The sequence below is a fragment of the Columba livia genome, chromosome 6 (assembly GCF_036013475.1).
Source record: "Columba livia isolate bColLiv1 breed racing homer chromosome 6, bColLiv1.pat.W.v2, whole genome shotgun sequence".
Classification (NCBI taxonomy): domain Eukaryota; kingdom Metazoa; phylum Chordata; class Aves; order Columbiformes; family Columbidae; genus Columba; species Columba livia.
The window spans coordinates 18961864-18974125 of NC_088607.1; the positions used below are offsets into that span (position 1 = coordinate 18961864).

General features: G+C 39.5%; 2 protein-coding genes across 8 annotated transcripts in view; one reads left to right on the plus strand and one right to left on the minus strand.

Moving 5' to 3' along the window:
* The window catches only part of WDFY4 (WDFY family member 4), a 144795-nt gene extending 133366 nt beyond the window's left edge, over window positions 1-11429 (plus strand). For 4 of the 5 annotated variants that reach the window (XM_065067379.1, XM_065067380.1, XM_065067381.1 and 1 more), the window contains 5 exons: window positions 3838-4017; window positions 6888-7070; window positions 7653-7740; window positions 9792-9903; window positions 10976-11429. In XM_065067379.1, coding sequence (XP_064923451.1) covers window positions 3838-4017; window positions 6888-7070; window positions 7653-7740; window positions 9792-9903; window positions 10976-11042 — 630 coding nt within the window. In that variant the 3' untranslated portion in view covers window positions 11043-11429. Of the gene's footprint in view, window positions 1-2611; window positions 2910-3837; window positions 4018-6887; window positions 7071-7652; window positions 7741-9791; window positions 9904-10975 lie in introns of those variants that run through there. The other variant, XM_065067383.1, reaches the window with a different exon arrangement.
* Window positions 1-12262, minus strand: part of VSTM4 (V-set and transmembrane domain containing 4) — an 87054-nt gene that overhangs the window by 28389 nt on the left and 46403 nt on the right. The window contains exon 8 of one of the 3 annotated variants that reach the window (XM_021285191.2): window positions 2438-7177. The exons of the other annotated variants lie outside the window; for them this stretch is intronic. Within the exon in view, the coding sequence (XP_021140866.1) occupies window positions 7106-7177 (72 nt within the window). The 3' untranslated portion in view covers window positions 2438-7105. Of the gene's footprint in view, window positions 1-2437; window positions 7178-12262 lie in introns of those variants that run through there. 3 annotated transcript variants of the gene reach the window in all.

Consider the following 12262-nt stretch of genomic DNA (forward strand, 5'->3'; position numbering starts at 1 on the left):
CTGATAATATGCCTTCTACCCACAGCTTCCAGTTATGAACTCTGCTTGGTTGTGGTGTGTGGTGGTTGTTTTTATTTTTGGATTTTGTTTTGTTTTTGTTTTGTGTGTGTGTGGTTTTTTTCCCCCCATTTTGTTAGTATTTCCAAAGTTTATCATGATCAAAGAAGCCATGAAGGTAAGGCATCTGTTTTCCTCACTTGAAGTGCAGCCAGCCCTTGGATTATTTTTTAAAACCAGTATCACATGGGAATGCCAGTAGTTCTTTTGGGGCTCCTACAGTGACGGACAGGATCTTCAAAACACTTGGCAAACTTAGCAGATGAAGTTGAAGGCTCAGCTAGGCAAAGTTCTTGATTATTTTATCTCAACCTGAATTCAGAATATGAAAGGTTTATCTGTTATTCCATGAGGTAGGGGTGCATCCAATAAGAATGATATGGTTTGTATCCTCATTGTCCAAAGTCCTTTAGTGGCTGTTGATCTGAAGCTCATCTATAGTCACCAAACAGCTGTATAAATGCTATTTCATTTACAAAAGTGAATTCTCATGCAAGATTTGTGCAGTTCAGCTATGGTGAGTTCTCAGCTTTACAAGTAAAGCTAGAGTAGACCTCTATCATGTCTGAAAGGCAGAATAGGACCCTATTTCCCCTGAGGAATCTAGAAACAGAAAAAGCTCTGCTACTTTTAGGTGAACTACTAAAGGGTTCACTGGTCAGCAAGGCCTCCAAGTGTTAGAAGCTTCTTTTGTTCATTTGCTCTGGAGGGATATTCAGACAATATTTCAGTGCTTTCCATACCCTGAACCAAAACATGTTTTATTTTTCCTTAAATGATGTGAAAACTTCAATGTCTGTTGGGGTGCCAGAGAAGTATTTAATCTTAATTTATCTGAAATTCTTGTGTGTTGAAATTGGGGGGGAACTGTGTATAGAGCAGTCTCTCTTCAGAGGTTTATGATGTTTTCTGCTTGAGAAGAAGCCAGAAATATGAGACAAGATCTTCAGTGATGACCTTTTAATACACCTGGTTATTATTCCAAGCCAGGACATGGACATAGAAATAGAAGAAATAGCAGTAGAAAAAAGCATAATCAGTAATCTTCATCAACATCAAAATGATACCAGTCAGGGGGTCTGTTTGAGTTTTAGGCAACCAAAGAGGATGTCTTTTATCTCCAATATAATGCCTTTCTCTTTAACAATCTAAAATCAGCTTTGCTGATGTGTTCTACTATGATTAATCTGGTATTATCCAAAGTCCACAAAGTGGCATGAGATCATGCAATGACAAATTCTGTATTTTTTCTTCTTCTTTGCTTGCAGAGGCTTTTTTTTTTTTTTTTTAATGACTGTCTGGCATAGATGTAAATTTGAACTATGGTTCTAAATGTCTTCCTGTGAATTACTTGCTGCTTTCATGTAATTCAATGTTTCATGGTAGTTTCTTTTTCTGCTGAACAAAAAAAAAAAAGTATCATCTTTCCTGAGAGAGTGAGCTTTGCTTAAGTAAAGCTGATGTACTATAAAGTGGATGCTATTCACTTACCAGCTGTCTCACGGGACTGACACATTCTGGTTTGGAATGTAGTAAAGTACAGAAACTATATTTCAGCAGAAAAAGTCACTTTTCCCTCTCTAGCAGGAGCTACTTCCACAGTTATGTGGAACACTAAAGATTGAGCATAATAGCCTCAGTATTGATCTGTGCTATTTACTAGTTCCTTCAGTGTTCATGAGCAGAGTGATATGTGCAGTCCAGTCCCCAGAATTTCTGGGCCAAATGAAAGTCTAGACTGCAAGAAGCATCCAGACAAGCTGTGCTGTCTGCCACACAGACCTCTCAGGGAGGTGCTAAGCATAGCTGTGAAGTGTCTGTGTCCATGTCAGCCACTTAAGTTGGATGGTCAAACTTGGTTAAATTTCTCATGGACTTAAGAATTCCTGCAATGAAGCTGGTCTTTTTTGTCTTTAGATATTTGTGAATTTACTCTGAAGGAGGTCTCACAGTTTCTTTTGTAAATATGCCACAGGATATTTTCCATTAAGCAAAAACCTGTCAGTCTTTGCAGAGCAAAAGTAGAAGGTGGTAAAGAGCTAAAAGCACGAGACGGTTTTTGCATTAATATGCATCAAGACACTAGTGGATTAAAGCTGAGATTATAACCAGGCTCAGGTCTAGCCTTCTGGTTGACATTCAGCTTATATTTGAAGCACTTCACTGCCAGGTAGGATCTTTTTTTTTTTTTTTTTTTTTTTTTAAAAAAAAAAAAAAAAAGGTTTTATTAAAACTTGAGCAGGAGCTTAGCTTGGCTTGACTTGGCAGTTTGGATGCTGTCACAGTGGGTACATTTTCCTTCATGCTTTGGAGCAAGAAGGGGAAATTTGGAGCACCTGAAACTGCCTTGTCCCAGCCCTTTTTGCAGAGGTCTTGTGCAGTTCTCAAGCACAGGCACTGGGTTATGCCCAGTCCTTTGTAAAGAGACAGTTCTATAGCCAGTCCAAAGCTGACCTCTGAAAACCACTGTTGGAGACCCCATTTAATGCCAGTATTTTTAGTCAGCAGTTCTTGTGAATGGTATAAATGGCAAGCTGAAATTCATCCTTTGCAGTTGCAGGTCACCTTCAGCAGTACATAGTCTGCTGCAGCTCAGCTTCTTCACCAGCGGATTAATGTTTGAATACTCTTATCCTAGTAACCTTGGCAAGTGGCAGCACGTTAGCCAGCAAGAGTTCAGCCTCATGGTCACACATTGGAAAAGACTACGAGATGTGTTTGCAAAAATCATCCGGGACCTGTGGCTCTCCTGCTCCATGCTGAACTGAGACAGAGCCTGACGATGTGCTAATTATGTCATGTAGAGAAAACCAGCAGGGAATACACATTTATTGTTAAAGCCAACATTAAAACTGGTGGGTCTGATTTTTCACAGTAAGGCAGCTAAAAATGGAGCCCTGAAAGACCTTTTAGGAAAGCTGTGAAGGACTTTTTCTCTGCCCTACAGGCTTTGCTTTCATTTGTGATTACACAACAGAAATGTATACTGCTGTCACATGAGAATGCTGCACTAAACAAATGTCATCAGTATACTTCTATCCACAATTTCTATCAGTGCTATTAAATTGCCTAAAGCATAATCTTTTTTTTATGAAACTGTTTAAGGCTAAATTAAACTAGGCACTCCTGATGTCTCTAGAACCTATAAAACAAACAAAAAAAAAGGACATTGGATAATGATGAAAGAGGAAGGAATTCATATATGGCTTTAAAGTAAAACTTATCTCCAAATGCTGATTTTCTTCTTAAGTAAAATTGAAAAAATATTAGTATATGCTCAGAATTTAAAAAAAAAAAGAAGACTGAGGAAGGTCATGAAATACAACCTGATAAGTTTTGTTTAATTTGTGTGGGGTTTTTTTGTTTGTTTGTTAGTTTTGTTTTGGTTTTGTTTGTTTGTTTGTTTTTTACTGTTGAGAAATAGTAATTTGCAAGCACAAATTTTACTTAAAACTGTATGGACTGAAGTGAAAAATGATGCTTTGTTGTTGAGCACAAAGCACTGTCAGAGAGTCTGAAATGTATGCCAAGGGCATACATGTTAGCATGCAGCTTGGAGAAAATAATTTCATGTCTTGGAGACTAAACTTTCCTCAACCACAATTTGAAGACAAGGATGTTTCTGTAAGACCCTTTGGGATTTCCCCCTCATACGTTTTTCAGTTGTGCAAGGAATGACTAGGTTGCTTGTTCTTACTAAGCAAATGATGGTAGGACTGTGGTTCCCTAGTAAATCAGCCACCCTCTGCTGTCGTTTATTGGTTGCTTTTTACCCGCCAGGCTTTGTATGGCCACACTCAGGCAGTGACCTGCCTTGCTGCATCTGTGACCTACAGCATCTTTGTGAGTGGATCCGATGACAGAACCTGCATCATTTGGGACCTGAACCGGCTGACGTACATAAACCAGCTTCCTGCCCATGGGGCAAGCCTCTGTTCTGTTGCCATCAACAATTCAACAGTAAGATCTTCATTTATCATTTTCCTTCTGATGTATCCATGAACATTTCATGATAATTTAATGGGTGCTCTTCCTAACATAAAAACATCCTGAGAGTCTGATACATTGATTTTTTTTTTTTCTTTCTACAGAGATCGCTAATAGTGTTCTTAATGATGAGAGGAAAGCACTAAAAGCAACATCTTAGACTGAGTAGCTAAAGTAGAAGCATCTTTGGATGGGTAGATAGCAGGATTAAACAACTTTTAGTTTACAGAGCATGAAGTATTACCCTAGTAGCTCCTGGATTTGGCTCACCCATAACCTTATTGCCTCCATTATTTCATTAATTTCTCCTGACATTCATACAGCAGAGCCATGTCAGCTGAGACGTGTTAGGTCTTGGTCTGCTGCCTCAGCTGACAACTTTCTTACACCTTCACAGTACAGTGTTGGCTTTTTGCTTTCCCCTTTACTTTCAGGTGTGGGAGGGGCTCTTGATAGCAGTGGGAATAAGTGTGTTGTGGTCTGTGCCTGGCCAGAATTGCATGCAGGTTGATAGGAAAATATTCTGGACTGGATTTTAGTGTAAACACTCTGAATGAGGTTTTTTTCCAACTTCTGTCATCCAAAAATGTTTTGTACGTTTGTGTTTTCTGTCTCTGTTAATATGAGTAGAATTCCACTGCTCAGACAACTCAAGGTTGGATCCAATACCAGAGCTTATAACAAGAGAGGCAAAAATGAGTTCATAGCAGTAAGAAACCAAGCAGACATTCTCTACTTAGTCTGTGCAAAATTAATCATTTTGTATTAGAGCTTTATTAACTACACAGTGAGATGGTTAGTAATTGAACATGGGAATTAAGCAATCCTGCCACAGTGGTCCTGGTTAGTATCAAATGACCAGTGGTTTCAGCAGGCCAGTAGTTCAGGATACCCTGGTGGTCCTGCACAAAGCCGGATGAAGCAGTGCCAAGCGTTCAGAAATGAGTGGGTGGGCTGGCATAGACCTGGGGATGCAGGCCCCGAGAGGATGGAGTCCTGTCCTTTCTAGGTAACAGCCCACCATTTACAGTAGCTTTTGTAGTTGGTAGCTCCTCTTCTGGGGGTGACCAAAAAACATATGGTCTATGCCAGGTTCTGGTGATTAATCCAAGACCAGTTCTCTAGCTTGTTAGAGTGCAATGGTTAAACTGATTGGACAATAGTCTGCAGAAACATTCCTTTAAAAGACCAAAAACTTTAGGAAAGTGTGACTGAAACTTCAAGACAAAAAGTATGAAGGATTATAGATGTTGTGGATAAAAAATTATTCTTGACTTTAGCAGAACAGGATGTTGAATTCTGAAACATGTTTTTATTAAATTTTCTCTATATATTTATATATTATAACATGAAGATAGAAACAAAATGTTTCCATTGTGCTAAAATAAATATTTTTATATTGACACAAAATTACAAGTTTGGTAACAAGGTTTTTTCCCAGAAAATTCAGAATATTTTGAAGGAAACAAATTTCTGAACCACATACTTTTCTGTGAAATAAGAATCCTATACATCTCTTTGTTATGTGAATATTAGTTTTTATATTTGCTTGAACATCTAGAAGCTCCATTTGTAGATTCAGACCTCATGGTGTTTGTATCATGCAGACACAAAATTAAAAGGCTGTCCCAAAAAGTTTATAAGCTAAGGGGCACTGTAAAAGCTTGCTGTAACTAATTATTTCAGTTAGTTTTAAATTCCTGGTCTAGACCTGAAAAACTCTTTAGATCATTACCAAATGCCTGGACATTATGTACTCTCATGCAGATAAGGTAGTTGACATTTAATCTCTTTAATTATTGCCAACACTGTTTTGAATGTGCTATCGTTGTTCTGTCTTCAATATTCTGCCCTGCCGTGTGAAGAGCTCTAGCCCCAAATCGGGCATGGGTGGAGTATGGTGTTAGTTGATTTAAAACAGATGCATGCTGCTAATTTAAGGGCACACTGGCCTCTACCAGAATTGGATGACTTTGCTGATGGTGCTCCATTTAACTGGTTCTTAGCATGCATCAGGGGTGGAAAGGTTAGGTTGAATTTGAATTATTAACTTGTTCAAGATGCGCTTATGATAAGATAATTTAAAATTGCAGCATTGGCTCTTGGTTCTGTGTGTTTATTGACCCAACGGGGTTATCTGTGTATTTGCTCCTTACATGCAGTCTGCGGTAAGATTGTGCACCTGAAGGGAAGGGAGGCCAGAGATTCAGTTGCAAAGGGTGTTCCCTGCATCAGAAGTGCAGCTCACTGAATGCTGAGCTGGTCATTGGCCAAATGCAAAACACAGTCTAAAAATGCGATGACATTACGCTCCCTGTGAGGGGCAGAGGAGGATTGTGAAATCACCAAAGGCTTTGCAGCAAAGCAGGTGAACGCCGTGTCCTTAATTAAGAGAATGCTTATTTGTAACACTTGAGTGCTAGTCCTGGCCCAGAACCTGTGCTAGGCATTGCCTGTGCACAGACCCTGTCCCTGACAGTAGCTAGATCAGTCTGTCAATCTGCTTTTTTACTAAAAACCTGCATTTTCTGGAAAATAGGAAAGGAACATTTTAAAAATGTTTTCATTTTAAAAAATGAAAACAAACAAACAAACGCTTTGTTCCTGCATTATCTGGCTAAATCCAAGACAGTTGGTTTTGGATTCTACAGTGTAAAAATGTCAGAACTTTTCATGAGAATAATGTATCATTTTTTACTGTCTCTGGTTTAAATCATCTGCCCGGAAGCAAAACAAAGGTCAGAATTTAAGTCAGAGAAACTCTGTAATTTATAATCAGCACTTAGGAGTTGTGAGGAGGATAAGTGTAGGATTTTGAAACATTGCCTCTTGCTTTGTTACAGAGTGATATTATCTCTTGTGCTGGCTCTTACCTGTATCTGTGGACAGTTAATGGTCAGCTTCTTGCAAGCGTCAACACCTCCTGCAGCCCTGAAAGCTGTATTGTTTGCTGCTGCTTTGCCGAAGTGCTGGACTGGGACACACGCAGCATCATCATCACAGGAAGCACAGATGGAGTAGTGAGGGTAGGTGGATGGGGGAGAGGAGAGGGAATCCTCATTCATTGTAGACCAGAGGCAGAATTTGGCATCCCAAATTGATGAACAGAGCTACTAAAAGCCCATGTCAGAAGCTGAAAATCAGAGTAAAATATCCGTTTCCTATCAACTTTTATCCTCCTGAATGGAAGGATTTTTGCCATTCAGGAAGAGTTTTGAGAATGTGTGGTTTTGAAAGTAAAAATTATACTGCCCATTAGAAATATGTCTTGGTCTGGTTTCTGTGAGTTGATTCATAGCCATTTCTTAAGTAATAGTTTATCAGGAGCAGGAATTCACTACTGGTTCCACCTCCAGTCTGGCGGCTTCCTGGGTTATTGGGACCCTTGTTAGTGTGTCAGCCCAGAAACCCCACCAGCTCTGTGCATATGTTTCTTCAGTGTGATGCCCTGCAGCACAGTGGCAGAGTTAGAGAGGACACTGCAAACCCCTGCTCTGATGATAGAAGTCCAGTTTCCACCCCTTCCTTGGAAGCAGATAGCCACAGCTCTCTCTTGCTCCATTGTTATAATCCATGCTTTTTCCATTTTTGCCTCCTTGCTGACACAGCTGTGGAAAACTGAATACACCAATATCCCAGACCAAGCTGCTGGACTGAGGCTGCAGAGAAGCACGATGGAAGAGCCAGGCAACATGGGTATGGCCACAGGGTGGGCTATAAACTGTGTTGTGACTGTGTGCTGCAGAGGTAGTTTGGTTGTGGGGCAGAAGATGGTGTGTGAGCACAGTGGTGTGCAAGTAACTGGTGCAGTGCTATTGTAACGAGCAGCAGAAGTAGTGGGTAGCCACCGCCCTGCCTTTGAGACAGAAAGCACCCCTGAGCCTTTAATCTCAGGAGCACATCCTGCCTGGATAAAGCTGAAGTGTCTTCATAGGGTCTGTCATGGGTTCTGTCAAGCGTGATAGACCACCTTTCTGCATAAACGTGAAACTAATGAACTATCATGGCTCCAGAAAGCCCATTCCCTTGGTACCTCTGCTGATGGCCTGTACCTAATATTCTGGCTGAAGCTGACACTCTGGAGTTCTTTCAGAGCTGAGGTCAATAAGACGATGGTGCTACAGTGCTGCCTGGTGTTAAAACCAGCACAAGTTCATTTCTTTCTTTTGAAAAATACAGGAGCTGAAACTTGCCATGGAGCTTTAAAGGCACATCCTAAATAGTACAGCTTCTCTTTAGATTTTATAAGAGAAAGAAATTGTGGTGTTAGTATGTATAATTTACACAACTTATTTTCTGTGATCCCCATTACAGACATTCTCTATTACTTCAAATTTAGACATGCAATTTGCATAAATATAATGCTATAGATGTAACATTTGCATTAAAAAAAAAAAAATATACAGAAACTGGGCATTACCACTGAGATCATCAGAAGTGCTGTTCATATAACTTGGTATCTACGTTATTTAGATTGCAATGTGAAAATATTGATACATACAGAGGCACATTGGAAATGCCAAACAAACCAGATGCCCATCCTACCTTTTGTGACATCTCAGAGTAGCTAGAGCCAGATGCATTTAGAGAAGGTACAAGAATACCAGTGATGCCAGACATTAAATAGTCTGGCTGTGGTAGCTGCATATTTGGTTTCATTGTGGTCTCTAATCAGATTGCCATAAATCAAAGCAAAAGATTAAACATTCCTTCCAAAATCCTTGTAGTATTATGTAGTCATTTTGCAGATTCTTTTTATGTCTAAAAACATCCAATTTGTTTTAAGAATTTCCTGAGTGTCTGTAACTTGCTGTGGCAGACATTTCCATGTCCTGTTTACTTGGGTACAATTGCATAGAATGTCTTAGAGCAAACTGAGATTTTTAATACTTTTAGAATTTATGTCTTCAACAGTTCTCCAAACTAGGACTTAAAAGCTGCCCACAGGAACACAGCAAAATACTCCTGTTTGTGCCCTTTTCAGAGAAGATCATAAAAGATACAAGTGTTTACCAGGCATGTGATGTGTAGACACACACCTGTTCACACAAAAACATAAGGACACATGTTCTCAGATGCATACAGCAACACTGTTCTTTATTCAAGAGTTGAGAGGTGTAATCAAAGCAGTGACATGCTCCCTTAAACTATTCAGATGACTTCAGAATTATTTAAATGGCCAAATATTCCCAGATCTCATTCTACACATTAAAGAAAGTAAAATTAATACAAAACACAGTCATTAAAAAGACCAAAGTAGCTATGATTGAGTTATGTTGTTAAGTGTGTGTGTATGTATGTGTGTGTATGTGAAATGTTCTCAGCATTTAATTATTGGTTCTCCTATGAGCAGATTTAGACAAGTTGATAATACCAGGACTTTATGTAATTTCTTTTTACTAGGCAATTATGGGCTGTATTATATCCTGGCAGCAAGGTATTGTGGGGCATCTTATTAAGCATAGAGCCAGTGAAAACTGATGAACAATTTTGCTGAACTAGGCTTGCAATTTAGAAAGCAATAATACACAAATCCAATTTAGCACACAATTGATACAGCCGCACGTCAGCACATGTAACTATCATAGCCACAAATTAAATTGGGATGGGCCTATTTTGCAACAGCACAGGCTGAGATTAAATATATTTGTTCTCAACTTAACAACTTGCTGACCGTAAATAATAACAATCCCATCCATGTTGCCTCCAGATACTTTCTAAATATTTATTTTTAAACCATACAACAGGTAACAAGCATGGAAAACATCTTGTTCTTTGTCGGGAACTGAATCCCAGCCTTGCCTTGACTGGAAAACCAAGCAAGACCAGCCCAGCAGTGACAGCGCTGGCTGTATCCAGGTACTGTCCTTCCCCTTGCACTACAGCTGGTGTCCAACAGAGTGCGCGGTGCCAGCTCGGAGCTCCACCGCTCTGCTCTAAATCAGCAGGTTTATGTTTCACTTAATTTAATTCTGGAGTTTGTGTTACTGCTGGCTTTTTGACTTTTATGGTGCTGTCATTGTGAGTTTTTTTCTAAAATGTCAGTCAAATCATGCCATCTTAGCCAAGCAGTCACTCTGGGAGATTTATCTGGTTAAATCTATTAAGTGAAAGATGTTGGGATAGTCAGTGGTCAGAAAGGAGACAACCCAGGCGAAATAGCAGCTTTTGACCAGAATAGTAGTAGAGATCAGTAGCTGCCACACTGTCTCTGCACCATAGAAAAAAACACTATCCTAGGAGTTGCTAGAGATGCCATCTCCTTAAATGTAAACAGGAAGTTTTTGGACAAAGGACAGCTTTATTAAACTTCACTCAGTTCACACAGCCGGCAGTATTTTAGTTTGCTCAGTCCCACCTGCAGTTTCATCTGGCTCTAATACTTGTTGATATCTCCTACCTCAGGATGTTACAATGGACTGTAAAACAGTTGTTGTCTTCCTCTTCAAAAGTGTTGGCATTTTGATAGCTGCTAAAATGATTCCTATGTTCTACATGCTCAGATTTAGAGCACTTAGTGACAATGATGTTTATATGCTTTGAAAGTGGGATAGTTTGGGAAGAGGGTTGGTTTCATTGGTGTTGGTGGCACTGCATGCAGCAGAGACTTCAGTGGCTGAAGCCATGATGTTATGTGCTAACAAGTCTGAATTCTAAATCTGGCCAGCAAATTATTTAACATTCGTAGAGTCTCAGAGGAAGGTAAGAGCTTCTGACCTGGCCAGATTGCCCACAGCTAACCCACTGAACTCCAGGAAAGTTTGGATCCAATTCTGAATTCACTCTTTGAAGTACAAATCTTTGTCTACTCTATATAATTTTTCTTCACATTTAACATTAAAGATGACCTGCTCCCCTGAATGTTGCATCCTCACATGTCCTATTTGTGTCTTGTTCATAAACATTTTTCTCTTTTTATTTCTTTCTCAAGAAATTCCTCTAAGCTCCTAGTTGGTGATGACTGGGGAAGAATCTGCTGCTGGTCTATGGATGGGTAGGACGAAAGAGCCAAGAACTCTTGTTTTTTCAGCCTTTTGCATGGAGAGAAAATTACCCTTCAGTGTGTTAAAGAATCAGAGAAATTTCAAGCCTATAGTTGGGGACTGAATCTCAAAAGAGTTGTTGGACTGATCCTGCAGTGAAATCTGATTGAAACTAGAGAATGGACTCCAAAGTTGTGAAAGAGACACTGACACACCTATGCACATAGACAATGAGTTTTTGCTGTATTTGTCCTGGGAAAACTTTTGTATTTTAAAAGTTATTTTAGATACTGAATTCAACAAAATACTTTGTGTTTCACACATAATACCTAGCAAATAAAAATGTCTTGATTATGACAAAGAGCAATGTAGCTTAATAAAAGTAACATATTCTAATTTTAATACCGTATGATCAGAAAATACTGAGGCTTCGAACAGATGTTAAGTGAGTTTGTTGCAGTAACTTTGACCTTATTGACATACAAATTTTTTAATCTCTCTTTTTACTCTTCCTCCTTCCCTGAATCTGTATGAAAATATATGCATGCCTTATAAAAAGCTATTTTGCTTGCCAAAGTAAAGGTAGGAATTCTGAGGTTGACAGCGACGCCTTTATTCATCCCCATTGTGAACGTGTGTTATGGTACAATCTTTAGTTTCCTAATCTCTGACTAGTTTTGGGATTTTTTTTCATAGTGAGCCAAGGCAGGCAAAAATACATGGAATGAGTGAGGATGAAGATCTGACACAGCTGGTCAACATATTCCTTTATTCTTTTCCTTCACTGCCTTCTTTCCTAGCCTTGTCACTATGTTCTCTGGAATATCAGTATATGAGACATACTTCCGGATCTACCTTCACAGTCACCATGCATGGTAGAAGCAGGTATTTGTAGAATAGGAAGGCTGAGGCCCTGGTGTGATAAATTTAAGTGCCATTTGTGTCTCTAGTGGGGATGGAGAAAGTGTGGAAAATCAAACTCATTAACATGTTATGAGAATTTGAAGGAGCTAAACTGATAACTCCTCTCTCCAACTTAACGCGCTCTCTACTCTGCCCCTCCTTGACCTGAGTATCTTATCTTACACACAGAAGGATTGAGTAGCCACTTAGGCAGAGTAGGTTCCTGAACACCACAGATTGGGTAAGGGCAGAGCCAGGAAGAACATGAAGGACATTACAGCTGTGAAGGTCCTTATATTCATACCACCAAACAGAGCCCTGAGCAGGCAGAG